At 37.3% G+C, this 16,981-nt stretch overlaps 1 protein-coding gene across 2 annotated transcripts in view; it reads right to left on the bottom strand.

Moving 5' to 3' along the window:
• Positions 1-16,981, bottom strand: part of Tbc1d8b (TBC1 domain family member 8B) — an 81,195-nt gene that overhangs the window by 24,953 nt on the left and 39,261 nt on the right. For both annotated transcript variants that reach the window (XM_059251613.1, XM_059251612.1), the window contains exons 8-13: positions 12,381-12,530; positions 11,512-11,662; positions 10,451-10,665; positions 3,826-3,943; positions 1,988-2,273; positions 438-567 (exon numbers count right to left, since the gene is read on the bottom strand). In XM_059251613.1, coding sequence (XP_059107596.1) covers positions 438-567; positions 1,988-2,273; positions 3,826-3,943; positions 10,451-10,665; positions 11,512-11,662; positions 12,381-12,530 — 1,050 coding nt within the window. The remainder of the gene's footprint in view (positions 1-437; positions 568-1,987; positions 2,274-3,825; positions 3,944-10,450; positions 10,666-11,511; positions 11,663-12,380; positions 12,531-16,981) is intronic.

The raw sequence follows: 16,981 nt of genomic DNA, 5'->3' as shown, positions 1-16,981 counted from the left end.
GCCTTGATTCTATTTCTAACTATTTTCCTGATCTGTTCAGTGACTTTGAACATTGCCATCTAAGTTTTTTATATGTGTTCACTGGAGAAAATTACATCCATCTATTATGTGTCTTGACTAAGAACATTGGTCAAAATCTTAGTCTGCAAAAGAGAATCAGTTTTAACTTTTCATAGAGTGATACACAGTTAAAAGTGGTCACCATTTGTGAAGGCAAGTGAATTTAATATCATTTAATGAAAAATAAATTGAGGCAGAGGAAGTTATACAACCTAGGATCAATTCACAGAACTCAATGTCATAATAAAGTTAGATTTTTAAGTTGTTTGTTTGCATTGTTATTGTATTCTTAATATACAATATATAAGTATGCCATGCAATTATTTATAAATATTAAAATATACTATGTAATCATATTTATGGTACACAAAACTTACCTCATTGGATTCTCTAATCAAATCTGTAATATCCACTTTAGTATGACTGCTTTTTTCATCATTGATATTTGAACCCTGCTGAACATTTGAAGGCAGTGGGCTGTCCTTATTAATGACATTGTCAAAGAACCTATCCAAAAGTGACAATACAAAAATTAGTGAAACTAAAAGAGTTGCAGCAGAGAAAACCACAGCTATCAGTCAGAGGTCAATTTTAATTGAGAATACAAGGGAAGGAGTATGAACAAGAAGAATCTAAAGATGGTTGGGAATTAAGAAAATGGGTAGAAGGAATGAGATGCAAAAATCACTTCAGGAGTGAGAAAGAACATGAGGGAAGTGAACAGGTTCAGTGCATACCTGGCAAAAACTCCAAACACATTCAGAATGGAAGGAATATCAGGTCTATAGAAGCTCGAAAGGGGAAATGAGTTTTAAAAAGGAAAACTGAGGCCTTATCTTAGAGTTCTGAATGCCAAAGGGAGGTGTCTATATTATTCTGTACAGAACTGGGTTTGATGAAGCATTATAACAGTTGCCAATTCAGCTTTCATTCATGTAACTCACACAAATGTATGAATATACATCTACATACTCAAAACCCCATGTTCCCCAACACAAAGTAGCATTCATACAAAATCCACCAGGAAAATAAAATTCAACCTACCAGACTGATACCACCTGGAAACCAGGATAATTTCCCCCACTGGATACTTTAACATTGCTAACTAGCTCTCTGCCCCTCAGATTACTTTCTATATAGACACGTTCTAGTGATGTAACATTTTGATATCGCTTATGTTTTCTGTCTTTCTCAATCTAACTTACCAACTCTTCAGTTTGACTGGTAATTTAATAGGTAAGAAGCCAGGCTTGGTGGTATATGTCTATAATCTCAGCACTTGGGAGAGACAGGAAGACTGCTACTTGGAGCTACACATCCTGAGCTATACAGCTGGACTTTGTCTCAACACACAAATGTCCCCCAAATCCACAAACAAAACCACTCTCCCACCAAAGAGACAACAGACATTAAAATTGTTAGAAAAGACTAAGTCTTCTGTGATTGAAAAGGAGAATTATTAATGTTATGATTTACTGAATTAATGATGTTAGCACAAATGTGTAAAGAACCTAACTGTTCACATCAAAGTGATTTACTCTTGCTGCACTCTATTTAAATACAAAGGATAGTACTTTGGGCCTTTCTGTTTCTTTCAACCACCTCTGTGACTTAAAGCAAATTGCTTGATGTTTCTAGAACTCAGTTTCCTCACTGGTAAAATAAGCAGCCTGAACAACATAATCACTCAGATCTCCACCGGATTTAAAGATTTTAAATGTTTACTTATGTGTTTGTGTGTCTATACACCATACATGTTGGGCTGCCCATGGAGGCAAGAAGAGGCTATTGGATCCCCTGGATCTGGATAGCAGCCTGACACGGTGCTGGGAATCAAACTCATTTGGGATAGCAGTGAGCATTCTCAATTGCTAATCCATCTTCCCAGGCCCACCTCCCAATTTCAATGCTATAGTTCTTACAATACCTGTTTAGTGCTGTCACAGCTTCAGCATCATCTTTACATGTCAGAAGTTTGTCTAAATTATAGTCAAGTATTGCCAATCCTAGTTGTAAAATGGCCTTTATTCCATCATAGAAAAAACAGTCCACCACATTCACGGCACTTTCAATAGGCAGCACACTAATGAAAAGTGTGAGGAACCATGAGAGAGAAACTGAGGAAAAGAAGGTCATATCAGTCATGTGTTCCGTCAGCTGAGGAAGGTGATCCCTAATAAGTTCTTCAAACACTGCCTGATCCACCAAGGCACCTGGAAAACATCAAAACAAGTTTAAAAAATGACCACCTTTCAAAAAGCTTTCTTTGTGGTTCCTGTCCACTTTCATTAGCTTCCTGATACAGCTCATCTCACTTCCTTCAAATAGGAACCCCTTTAGTGCCTTTCTATAATTTGCACATCTCTGCAACAGCTAGTTGAATGTTATGAACCTAAGAACACTTGAGAAATTCAATTTCAATTCATTTGAGGGGTTCCTTAGTCCTTCTTACAGTCAGAGACATGCACTAGATACTATTTAATGATGTGGGATCATCTTCAAAGAATTTAGTATCTTTTGTGGTAGTAGGATATAACTCAGGGCATGTGCATAACAGGCAAACATGCTATTACTGAGCTACATCCTTAGTCCTACTAGAATTCAATATTGATTGAAGTAAAGGTAAATGCACACATAACTTATAATAAAAGACAACATAATCAAGACCTAGGCACAGTACTCTATAGGTATTAAAATGGGGTCACCGATTTTTATATATTTGATAACTAAAGATAATATCACACAATTAATAAAGAAAAACTTGATTCTTTTTTATATATAAACTCATATAAATATGGAGACTTTAAGTCTCCCTCCCATCAAGAAACTATTAAAAATTTCCTTAGTAGCTCTGGATGTCTCAAATCATCATTATTTTGGCAATCTAGTGTTTATAAACACAAATTAAATATTCCTTTTCATTACAGAGCAGGCCAAGTCCTTAATTTTGAAAAAGTAACATATAAAATAATTTTCCAACTACACTTCCGATATTCAAAGGTCTTTGCCTAAGAGTATCAGTCAATGTAACATTTTGATATTGCTTGTGTTTTCTGTCTTCCTCAATCTAACTTACCAACTCTTCAGTTTGACTGGTAATTTAATAGGTAAGAAGCCAGGATTGGTGGTATATATCTATAATCTCAGCACTTGGGAGAGACAGGAAGACTGCTACTTGGAGCTACACATCCTGAGCTATACAGCTGGACTTTGTCTCAACACACAAATGTCCCCCAAATCCACAAACAAAACCACTCTCCCACCAAAGAGACAACAGACATTAAAATTGTTAGAAAAGACTAAGTCTTCTGTGATTGAAAAAAATTCCTATGTTAGAAATTAAACCACTCTTCAATTCACATATTAATACTATTTAGAGTTAGGACCTTCAGGAAGTGATTGGGTCACAAGGGCTCTGCCTTAATGAATAGATTAGTTAATTCATAGATTAGTAAGTTATCATGGAAGTGTATTTATTATAAAAAGCAACTAATTCTAGTGTGCTTGCTCTGTCTGGCCAGTTGATATCCTATGCTACATTATTATGATGCAATAAGACCCTGACAACAAGCTGAGCAGATGTTGGCACCATGCTCTTGGACTAGTTAAGCCTCTAGAATCACTAGTTAAAATAAACATCTATTCTTTATAAATTACTGTCTGTGCCATTTGGTGATAGCAGCAAAAATAGATTAAGCCAGCATTCATGTGTAGATATATGTATGTATGTTTGTGTGTATGTATTCTTTTTATATTTGTTTTTACCAATGATTCGACGATTAAAATAATCGGGCAACATTCGTTCACATACAGCAACCAGAAGCCAAAAAGCTTCTTCTTCTTTTGCATATAGAAGCAATACTGAAGTCAAAATGTTCATTGCCTACATTTCATAGAAAAGAAACAAAGAAGTGATTATTGCTTAGGTAATAACTGCATTTCTTTTTCAAGTATAGAATTTTGCAATAGCAATAATGACGATTAACAATAAAGGCAATCTAAGGACTTGAAGCTAATCCAAAGCAATGTATAGTTAGGTTAACACTTGGTAGTCAGGTATTTTATACAGTACTATTGAAGGGAAATGAAGCAGTAATATCATGGCTATAAACATTATCAATGGGTTAAAATATCTTAATTATTATGAGTCTTTAAAACAAAACATATAATTGTGAATTATATCCTAATATTGGAGAAAACAAACTTTATAACCATCTCCTGGAGTTTATCCCTTTAGATATCAAATCAAATCAACCACTTCATTATTCACAAAACTAAATATCACCTGTCTTTAAATACTTTGTCTTCTTAGTTATTCCAATTTTCATCACTGTAGAAACTATTTATCTGGTACATGCAATTTTGATTCAAATCCTACAGTTTCTATTAACAAAGTGGGTTTTTTTTCAAGATAGGGTTTCTCTATGTAGTTTTTGTGCCTGTCCTGTAGACCAGGCTGGCCTCGAACTCACAGCAATCCACCTGGCTCTGCCTTCCTAGTGCTGGGATTAAAGGTGTGCGCCGCTGCCACCTGGCAACAAAGTGGTTTTTTTATATATATTCTTTCTTCTACATTTCCATTGCTACCTAAGTTTCTGCTTATACTGGAAGGGAGAGAAAGGAGTTGGAGTTCTTTCAAAGTACCATTTGTAGACTGCCATTATCCAATCTGTCTGGTACTCTTCTGGAATATTCCATTTACAAAGCTCTCTTTACTTGACCTGACACAAGAGTTCATCTAGCACAAAAGCCTTTTCTCCAGAGTATTTGTTAAAAATAATCAGAGGTAGCTATTGAGCTATTGAGCATGTGGCTGCCTGAGGCAATGGGTAACAGCTGGGCCAAACAAGAAATTAACAAAAACATTTGAAGAAAATCTGAGGGCTTTGAAAAACTCTAGCACATCCATTGGTATCTAGAAATCCATGTTCATGTATATTGCTTTAGGTATATTTATATCCTTATGTATACTTTTTATGTATATTTTTTCGGAGATGCTTGGGATGAGAGCCAGGGCTTTGGCAAGTACTGTATCACTGAGCTATATTCCAGCCAGCATGTATGCTAAGAAAGAAGAAGGTCAAGCTCTCACCACTGGCTAGTTTTTGGGCTTTTGGCAATCATAAAGTGGTAGGGAATAGGAAAAGAAAACTCACCATCAGTCTTGCTCAGCGAACTACAATAATGGTTGTCCTTGCAAGACATTGCCCATTGGTGCAACAGTGGAAACAATGTTGTGGGAGTAACTTACCACTTTCTGCTTATGTTTATGGCCCATTCCATAAAATGAAACCCATACCTGAAATATCTGAAACCATTATCAGGCCAGGAACCTATAGCTACAGAGATCATAGCTCCTAGTAGAGAACTTACTACTATTATTCTGCCAAATAAACATAGTGTTAGTATTAAACCAATGCTTAATGATATCATCATACTCATACATTAAGGTATCTCCTAATCCTCATCAGAAAAATTCTGCAGTAGATGATGATCAACACAGAGAGCCACAACTAGCCAAAGTGCAGAGAATAAGATTATACAGAATGTTCAGGTATAACTGGAACATATGTATTGCACCACCTCCTCCAAAAGCTCAGGGGTCATTGCAGAAGGGGGGAGAGAACAAGGGTAGGGGGCAGAGGTCGTGGATGACTGCAAGGAAACAGTGTCCTCTGGATACAGCAGGGCATCTGCAAATATGAACTCAAAGTGGTTGTGACAGTATGTACAAGACCTATGCAAGCTTAAGGCAGAGCAAATCCCAGCATGGAGAGGATAGTTGGGCCCAAAGTTCCAACCCTCTTTGAGGAGCTCCTGGCAATTCTTAGCTGCTTGGAGAGGAAGGGTTAGTTTTCTTTATGAATGCAGCCCTTGATGTCTACCATGCTGCAGTGGAAGGCCACACATGCAGGAACGTTTAAGCAGCACCAATTGGCCTTGATTGGGCAGGGGAAGGAAAAAGAACACAAGGTTGGGCGGGAAGGGAAAGAGGGTAAATCTGGGAAGAGTTGGGGGAGGAGGATAAATGTGATGAAAACATGTTGTACAAAATTCTCAAAGGATTAATGAAAATATATATTAAAAAGGAATTTCAACAAATAAGTTAGGCTGACTAAAATATTTTAAAAACAGTATTCTTTAAAACTACATACTTTTAGGTAACCTAAGCAAAAAGATAAAAAAGAGGTGAACTCCAATTATTACCATCTGAAAAGAGGTAACATACAAACAATATTACAGAAATAGAAAGAATGTGGTAAACAACTGTACATTAACAAAATAGATAAAATGGGCAATTTCTTTAAAAAATACCAACTACTAAAACCAGTTCTAGAGGAAAGAAAAGGGAGAATGGAGATACAATACGAGATTGAAATAGCAATGGCGACACTTCCTACAAAGACGGTGAAGAACAGCTGGTTTTATTGCCATGTTCTACTAAACATTTAAAGAAGTAACGCCAGTCCTTCACAAGCCACATAAAAACCAAGAGCAAGAAACATAATCCAACTCATTCTAAGAAATAGACACCAAAATTAGACACAGATATTACGAGACAACTAATTACACAGCAATGTATTTCACGAATATGAATGTAAAATCCTCAACAAGACAATAAGAGACCAAACTTGAGAGTATACAAAAATCTATACTGGGATTTATCCTGGAAATGCAAGAGTAGTGCAAAAATATTTAAACCAATCAATGAAATATGCCGTTTTAACAAAAAACACATAATAATGTCAGTGAACACAAAGAAAAAAATTTTTTTTACAAAATTTCGTGAGGCCTCAGCCTTATACAAAGAACTACAGGCAACTGAGGAAATTGGGAAGAGCATATCAATGGTTCTCCAGTACCAAATGGTCAGCCCTGAAAACATACATGTGAGTAACATTATATTGTAGCATGAATCTTAAAAGTTCTTATTAATAAAATCAAACCTGAGCCAGGTATTAGGGTGAACACTGGAAGATCAGAGAGACAGAACAAGCCACAGCTAACCTCACCTGGCCAACTTCTCAGCTGATCTTGTTTCCTCAGACTGGAAGCCTCTTTGTCCTCATATCCGAATGGCTCTCAGCTGAACTGTGCTGCTCAAAACCTAAAAGCTTAACCAGGCCAAATGCTTAACCAGGCCAAATGCTTCTAGTTTCTGGTCTTCAAGCCTTATATACCTTTCTGCCTTCTACCACCACTCCCTGGGATTATAGGCTCGCTTTCTGGGATTAAAGGCATGTGTCACCATGCCTGGCTGTTTCCAGTGTGGCCTTGAACTCATAGAAATCCAGAGGGATTTCTGTCTCTGGAATGCTAGGATTAAAGGTGTGAGTGCCACCATTTTCTAGTCTCTGTATCTAGTGGCTGTCTGTTCTCTGACCTCAGATAAATTTATTAGGGTACACAATATTTTGGGGAATACAATACCACCACATTATATGAACTGAACAGGTTATATTTAGGGATATATATGTACACTCACACACACACACACACACACACACACACACACACACACACACATATCCATGCAATAACAAGTAGTGGAAACAGAGGCCATGAATTTGAAGGAGAGCAGGAAGGGGTTTATGAGAGAAGTTTTGGAGAGAGGAAAGGGAAGGGAGAAATGCTGTAATTAAATTAAAATATGAAAATATTAAAAATCTAATACTCTTTTTTCCTGCTTTTTTTTTAGAGACAGAGTTTCAGGATATAGCCCAGGCTAAATTCATATTCAAAATCCCCTGCCCTATCCTCTAAGTGTTAGGATTATAGGTGTTTCACTGCACTCAGCATCTACGCTCTTTCTCATATTTAAAAGGTAATGCTCAGAAACTAGGAATATAAAGGGAATTCTTCAACCTGATAATCTACACAAAACCCTCTACAGTTAATTACATACTATTTGACAAAAGACTGGCTCTCTCTAAGATAAATAACGAGACTAGAATATTCATTTTCAATACAACTATAAAGCCAGGTGTGCTGGGGTACACTTGTAACAAGTCCCAGCTGTTCAAAAGGAAGGAGTGAGAAGATCACTGAAGTCCAGGAGAACTAGACAAGCAGGGACAATAATGAGATGCCATCTCAAAAAGTAAAATAATAGTATTAACAATTCCATTTAGCATTATATCGAAGGTTATCCATTTAGGCAAGAAAAAAGGAAGAACAGTATTCAGATTGGAATAGAGAAAAACGTCATTATGCAGCTTCCATGATTTCATATTGTGGTGGTTTGAAAGAAAACAGCCCCCAAAGGCAGTGGCCTTGTTGGAGGAGGTGTGGTCTTGTTGGAGGAAGTGTGTCACTGAGGAGGTGGGCTTTGAGGTCTCATATGTGCTCATGCCCAGTGTTACAGACCACTTCTTGTTGCCTTCTGATTAAGATGTAGCCAGCATCATGTCTGTCTGCATGCTGCCATGTCCTGCCATGATAATAACGGACCGAACCTCTGAAAAGGTAAGCCACCCTAATAAATGTTTTTCCTTTAGAAGAGTTGCTGTGGTCATGGTATCTCTTTACAGCAACAGAAACCCTAACTAAGACACATATATTGAAACATGAAAGAAATCTACAAATGATCTTCTAGAATCAACATAAGTTCAGCAAGGCTAAAGGAGACAAGATTGGTATATAAAAAATGAACTGTATTTTAATATGCTAGCAAGAAATAATAGAGACAAAAATCCATTTACTATAATTTCAAAAGGATAAAAATACTTAGAAATAAAATTATCATCAAAAGAAGTTTTAAGATTTAACATTGAAAGCTATCTAATATCTTTTCAGAAGAATAAACCAGAGACCTACTAAATAATGAAGGAAACACCCTGTGTTCATAGTTTGAAAGATTTAATATTGTTAATATGTAATACTCCCCAAGTTGATCTGCAGATTCCATGTAATGGCTATCAAAATCTTAGTTTTATTTCTAAGATGACAGTATATTTTCAACCTATAGCTCAAGTCCCTTACTAATCTCACAAAAGAGAACGGTCTACTGACCTAAATTATTGTTTCTGTTTCCTCCTTTAGTAAATAATATTCTATAATATTTCAGTTACTATCTATTAGTGTCTGGTAGCAGTCAACTACCTAATTAACACAGTGAACCCCTAAAGGATTTTTACCAAGGACTCCCCCATTGTCTATAAAATAAAATTTAAACTCCTAACCAACCCCAAACTACCCAGTGTTTTCTCCAAATAAGTTACTGCTTTATTCACCCCCCCTTTATTAAACAGTACATGACCTTACACATATTCTTTACTTACCTCTATCTGTATTAGACTGCACCAATCCTTTCACTTAGAAAGCTCTTTAATTCCATTTCTATATGTCCAAAATTCACAAACTGCCATTACCTGCAAAAGCTACGTAGCTCTTCCATGACGCCCTCTCTGATACTCCCAGATGAAAATAGTTTATTACAAATCCTGACTTCACTTTGCATTCAGTTTGTCTCCCTTGATTTTCAATTTCCCAATGAATATTCATTTAACTATCTAGCTATTGTGGGCATATGTACACGGGTGTATGGGTGTGCTCTCCTGTTGCAGGTACATGTGAAGGCCAAAGACCAATGTCGTGAGTTCATCCTCAGTCATTATTCCATTTTATTTATTTATTTATTTATTTATTTATTTATTTATTTATTTATTTATTTATTTATTTATTTATTTAAGAACCCAAAGCTTGCCATTTCAGCTAGACTGGATGGAGAGCAAGGCCCCAGGATCCACTTGTTTCCACCTCTCCCCAGCACTGGAGTTACAGACGCACACTGCCGTACGTCGATTTTTTTCTTTTTACATTGATGCTAGAGAGTCAAACTCAGGCCCTCATGTTTGTACTACAAGCACGGTATCCACTTAGATATACCTCCTCAGACCTCATCTATATATTTTTGCGGACAAGATCTTTATCTGATATATCTTTATATAGCACGTGACACAGTGTCTTTTACAGAACAATAATCCAATTGTTATGAAAAAATGTGATTAGGAGCTCTTGGTGCTCTTCAGAGGACCTGAGTTCAGCTCTCAGTGCCCATGTTGGGGAGCTTACAGCTGTCTGTGGCTCCAGCTCCAGGAGATCCCATGCCCTCTTCTGGCCTCCAAGGGTACCTGCACACATGTGGCAAATACCCACACAGAGATATACACATACACATAAATAAAAATAAATCTTTAAAAAAAGAAAATATTGAGATATCAATACTTTAAAATGTTCCCACTATCATCCGACTTACTTTAATAATATCTACTATCAATCTCAGCCCTATCTCTGCTCTCATTATCATATGTCCCAAAATTCTAGAGTTGAATGTGATAATATCATTTGAAATATGCACATAATATTTGAGATCACGGTGAAGTTATACCTGGCAGTATCCTATTTTGGGATTCCTATATGCATAAGCTGTCAGTACCCGCCTCAGAGCAGATATGCCAGTATCACTCTGAAATGCTGGGTGCTCAGGCAGAGAGCGACGTAAATCACGTTCAATTTCTTCAGTAGCCAAGTTGCAGGTCCCTAAGGACTGTTCAACCACTTCAGCATAATAGCCAGGATTGGTAGCCATGTCATTAACAGCACCTGCAAGGACAATTGCATTCACATATAAAATGAATAATATAACAAAGCTAAGATTTTCATATAGTGGTATATTTGCATTTTATTACCTTGAGGATTAGCTTTATGCTCAAATAATATCTGAACACACACAAAAAAGAAAGAAAATTAGGGAAAAGGGAAGCAATACATGAGTCTACAATATCAAGTCATTTGTAGATGGAAGTTTTCCTGTGTCCTGCCCAGTCCCACAGCAGCTCAGTCCCAAGTAAACACACAGAGGCTTATATTAATTACAAACTGTATGGCCTATGGCTCAGGCGTCTTGCTAGCTAGCTCTTTCATCTTAAATTAACCCATTTCTAGTAATCTATATGTTGCCATGTGGCCATGGCATTACTGGTTTGCTAGCATTTTGTTGCTCCTTGGGCAGCAGGCTGGCATCTCTCTTGACTCCACCCTTCTTTGTCTCTGTCTTCAGTTTGAATGTACCGCCTAACCTTATTCTACCTTGCTACTGGCCAAACAGCTTTATTTATCAACCAATGAGAACAACACATATTCACAGTTTACAGAAAGACCACCCATAGCAGTCATTATCAGAATAACATTTTCATGAAGTTTTTTTCTTTTAATTTTCCCTTGATGCTACAGATATGAACCCTATACTCCCAATTATACATATCTTGCCTAATAATTAATCTTGTAAGATAGTAGATATGTAGATATTTAGGTAAGCACATGTAAATACAGTTTTTTCTCTTTGACTAGTCTGAACTCACATCCTAGCTATCTTTGTGCTTAGAGCATAACTCCTAGAAGCAGCACACTTAATGTCTACGAAATGAATGAATCAAATAAGCATAATACCTGAGAAAAGCATCCAGAGCTCTCCTCTCAAAGTCTCTGGAATCCCTCTTACAACTAGGTCTCGGGTCTTTTTTGTCCGGAACATGCTAACACCACGCCCACATTCAGAAAATAAGATGTTCCAAGATTGTTCCTTCATCTTTTCTTTCAACTGTAACAGAAAAATCAGGGAAAGAGAAGAGTGAAAAATGAATTTCTTTAAGATAACTTGCTCATTCTGTTTACCATGAAATAATATATGCAGAGCAAAAATTTAGAAAATCAAAAATCATATTCACATAGTAAAGTACTGAATCCTTAACATAAAAAAACTTAAATGTATGCAAACTCCTAAAATTGCAAAAGCCTAACACATGGAAGGTAAAAGCTTTGAACCATCATTCTTCCAAAATCAAATTGGGTTTAGCAGGGATTATTAGAAACCCACATGACTAAGACTGAATAGCCAACATTTCTCTTTTCTCTTCACTGTTGATAGATAATAGCCTGAGTGTTGTGGAACCAAACTAGGCATACTTCCAACCTCAAAAGTAAAGCTTTCTGTTCTGATACCATCCAGTACAGTGGTTCTCAACCTGTGGGCTACAACCCCTTTGGGAGGTGGGGATCAAGTAACCCTTTCACAGGGGTTGTCTAAGTCCATTAGAAAACACAGATACTTACATTACAATTCATAACAATAGCAAACTTAGAGTTATAAAGCAGCAACAGGCATAATTTTATGGTTGAGGGGTCACCACAACATGAAGAACTGTATTAAAGGGTCACAGCATTAGGAAAGCTGAGAACCACTGATCTAGTACGTTCTAAAAGTTTTTTTCCATTGACTGCTCTAATCCATAGATTCAATTATTATTTTGTTTTCTTACCATTTTAGAATCAAGATTCTCCAAATTTTGAGGGTGAAATACTGTCATTAAAGCTTCAGTGTTCACAGTTTTGCTGCATTCTTTTTGACATGTCAAAGGTTGCTCCCCAAAATTATCATGTGGGCCTGTAGAGTCAGAACTAACAGCAACCTGAAAAAGAAAGTCAGAATGTGATTGTCCTCATTGTATGCTTACAACTTTAATTAAGAAAAATGTATTGCTGGGCTGTGGTGGCACACACTTTTAACCTCAGCAATTGGGAGGCAGAGGCAGTTGAACCTCTGTGAGTTTGAGGCCAGTGCGGTCTACAGAGCAAGTTCCAGGACAGCCATAGCTGCTATACAGAGAAACCCTGTCTTGAAAAACAAAACAAAACAAAACAAAAAACAAAAAACAAAACAAAGAAAAAAATGTGTTAATGTTCTGTTTGCCATTCATAAGCCACAATCTATGGATATATTAAATATTAAGGAAATGTCTCAGAAGCATTATTTTCTTATCAAAATTAAGGGTGTCAACAAAGTGATCTTGGAAACAACAAACTCAGAATCTCAATGAGCCCATTCCTCAACAAAGGCAACACAATACTCTCAAACACAAACCATTTCAGAATGCCACAAGTTAACCAAAGGTACAGAATGACTTTAAAGAATTTACTCAAGGAAAACTAATGCAGGCTGACGCTATATCTCGTGGAAGAGTGACTGCCCAGCAAGCTTAAGAACCTGGGTTCATACCCAGCATACACAGAAAAGGATGGGGAGAGGAAGGAAGCATCAGAACCCCTCATGAGCCTTAGTAAGAACACCAGAGCCTGAGCGGCTTTAACTTGAGGCCGTTCCTGCCCTAACTCAGAAGTGCAGCAGCCATGAAAAAAAGCCAGCAGTAAGGCAGTCAGTGGATCTTCTGGATTTCCCCCTAAGTGACACCTTATCCTCAGCACAGTCAATATTTGATCAAACTGGCAGCTCCTGGCAAATCTCCACTTCTAAGGTGTTATTTGATTTCATTCACAGCTCAGCTCTGAAAAAGAGCTCGGTTTCCAGGGCATTAAAGAAAACCCCAGTGACCTGCTTCTAATATCACAGGTGTTTAACTCCGTCATTTCGTTTGGGGCAAAAAAAAAAAAAAAAAGGGGGTGGCTAGAAATCCAAAAGGAAGATATGGATAACCAGATAACCATCTGGAACTTTGAAAGGCTTAGACATATTCTTGAGTATTTTGAAGTATTTACACATGTGCACCCCTCTGAGCTGCTCAAGAAAATAAATGTGACAGAAAAGGGTCTCTGAAAGTGGGAAATGAAAAGATTCATGATTTATAAGCTTAGGTTTGAGTAACATCTTCACACAAAATATTTCCTTGGATAAAAGATGGAAGACTTAAAAGTTCAAGGCACTTAAGGAAATCTAACCCATAATGGGATGATTGCTAAATTCTGCTAACTCAGAAGTTGAACTTGGGAAAGTAGGCTTAAAAATAAAATCAAGAACTTAAAAAATGTAGCCAACAGAAAATGTCCCTGAGGGTGACTAGCTGTTAGATTTCATATACAAAGATTATAAAGCAGATATTATCAACACATCCAAGGAGTTGAAGAAATTACATTTAATAAATAAAGGACCCAGATTTTCTCTTCACAGGCCCAGAGAATCTCAGACGAGGGATCAACAAAAGTTTTAAGCAAAGATCAGAGACAAATATTTTAAGTTTCATGGACCATAAAGTCCCTAACCAATTTTCCCATTGTGGTATTAAAGAACTCACTGACAAAACATAATTGAATGGCATGGCTATGTCTCAAAACTTTATTTACCACAACAGGTTACAGGTTGCCAATCTCCATACTAGAAGGTAGGGAAGCCATTGGGAACCTGGGACCCCATATGAACTTTATGGAGTGAAGCTTGTTGGCATTATCCTAGTCAACTCTCATTTAGCTGTGACCTAAGAAATAAATGCTTGTAATGTGAAGACTCCAAGATTTAGGAATAGTTTTAGTTTATTATAACATACCCTACGTATTAAGGAAGACTTATGGGTGGATCTTTAAAAAAATACCTCATAGGGCCAGGTATATGATGACTCAGTGTGCAAAAGTTCTTGCTATAGCCTGAACTGGCCATCTCCTGTGATCGGGTTAGTGACTACCTTAGTTGTCATTGGAGAGCTTTCATCCAGTGACTGGTGGAGGCAGATTCAAAGACCCAAGGCAAAACATTAGGCAGAGGTCCAGGAGTCCTGCTGAGGAGAGGGAGGAGGGATTATAGGAAACAGGGGGGTCAGGAATATTGCAGGAAAACCCACTGAAACCACTAACCTGGCTCATGAGAACTCAACGGAATCTGAATCAACAACCAGGGAGCCTGCATGGGACAGACCTAGCCCTCTGCATATATGTGACAGTTGTATAGCTTGGTCTATATGTGGAACTCCTAACAATGGGTTCAGGGGCTGTCCCAGGTGCTTTGACTGGCTCTTGGGAACATAATCCTCATGCTGGATTACATTCCCCAGCCTTAATACAAGGGGAAGTACTTGGTCTTATGGTAGCTTGATAGGCCATGCTCTGCTGAAGCCCATAGGAGGCCTGACCCTTTCTATGGAAGAGGGGTGGATGGGGGAGAGGGGAGAAGGGAGGAGGGAGGAGGGAGTATAAGGAGAGGAGGGAGGGGAAGCAATGGTCTGAATGTAAAATAAATAAATTTATATAAAAAACGTTCTTACTATACAAGCATGAAAATCCAACTTCAGATCTCCAGGGCCTATGCAAAGCTGTAAGTAATAATATATATACGTGTAGCCTCAGCACTTCTAGGCAAGATTACAGGCAGACACAGACACACCAAAGTTGTCCTCTGACCTCTACATGGGTACTTTGGCTTTGAACTGCACATGTATTTGTTCTGCACGCGGTGTGTGTGAGTGTGAGTGTACACACATCTTACAGAGAAGGTGGCGTGCATTTTATGCCTTGAGAGGTAAGTCAGTGTACTGGTAGGCAAGGTGAAGGGTATTCTAAAGAAAGAGAACCCATGTGAACCAAATAACAGAAGATTGGAATGTAGTATTTGCACTGGGAAAGGGATGTAAAAATGGACACTAGAAAATGGAAACTAGGAATTCAATGTTTTAATAAGAAAGCAAAGGGAAGAGGAATAGAATTGCACTGTGTTCATGGTGGCCCAGCTGTCTGATAATATACCTTGCATTTCTCTCCATTTCTACACCTTGACTCAAGTGGAACCTTTGACATTTATTCTCTTCCTGTCTAAATCCCACCCTTCCTTTGAGATTTTATGAAATGTGTATTTGCTCCACTGTACAAAGAAGTAACAGGCCCTTTGGCAAGAGTACAAGTTTATTTGCTTAATTTATTGGCATGTGGGGAATAAATCCAGGATCTCACGCTTTCAGGACAAACAGTCACATCACCAATCCTCAGGGACAAGCTTTGGGGGCCACATAGCATGGGTGCAAACTAGGGAATGAACTTTTAAACACAAATGAGCTATAATCTGCTGGCTTAGAAATGTATTATTTCATTCTCAGTTTCCATACATGATAAGACAATTCTCAAAACAAGATCTGGTTCCTAAGGCAAAGATAAAAGCCAGAGCCACTATTAATAAAGCAGTAAAACCCAAGGGCACAACTAAAGAACCTCTTGGCAAGATATCATAAAGACTAAGTTGGTGCATCCTAGACCTTTTAACTAAGAATATGTTAACAACTCCTTCTGTTAAACATTAGAAAAGGCTAGCCTGTCCAGGAGGACAAAGAAAAAAAAGACTATGGCATTGGCTTAATGAAAATCAGGAAGTATTTACAAGGATTCATAAGAGGGCAAATAATTTTTAAATGGACTATTTGTAGCTTGAATTGAAGGAACTGAGAGGACACCAGAGGAAAATAAAATAAATGATCCAATAAATAGTAGGCAAAAGATATAAAGAGATAAACAAAATAAATATACAAAATATTCAACATCACATAGCATTAGGTACATGCATTTTAAAAAACAACCCATACCTACTAAAATCAAAACACTGACAATACCAAGTGACTGTGAGGATGTGAAGCAAGAACTCTTACTCATTTCTAGTAAAAAAAAAAAAAAACGGTATAGCTACTTCGCAAGATGGCTTGGCAGTTCTTACAAAAGTAACAGAGTTTTAACACACAGTTCAGTAATGATACTCCCACTCACATACTCAAATGTGTTAAAAACTCACATCTACACAAAAACACACATGTGAATGCTTAGAGTAACTTTACTCATTAATTGCCCCAAGCTGGAAGCAACCAGGTGTCCTTTAGTGAGTGAAAGGATAAATACTGTGGTAAAACTAAAAATGGGGTATGTTTTAGCACTAAAATAGATCTGATACCAAATTACAGTATTGAGAAAAGACAAATTCATCTTTCTAAGTGAAAGAAGTCAATTTGAAAGGCTACATTTGATATGCTTCAATTCATACTATTTTAGAAAATACAAAATTATAGAGACACTAAAAAGATAATAGCTTCCAGAAGTTGGCAAGGGGTTTAAAATGTAAAAAGCACATGGGATTTTTTAGAGCAATGATATTCTTCTGTAT

This window comes from Peromyscus eremicus, chromosome X, assembly GCF_949786415.1.
Source record: "Peromyscus eremicus chromosome X, PerEre_H2_v1, whole genome shotgun sequence".
In the NCBI taxonomy this organism is placed as follows: Eukaryota; Metazoa; Chordata; class Mammalia; order Rodentia; family Cricetidae; genus Peromyscus; species Peromyscus eremicus.
This window is presented reverse-complemented; position numbering and strand designations above follow the sequence as displayed.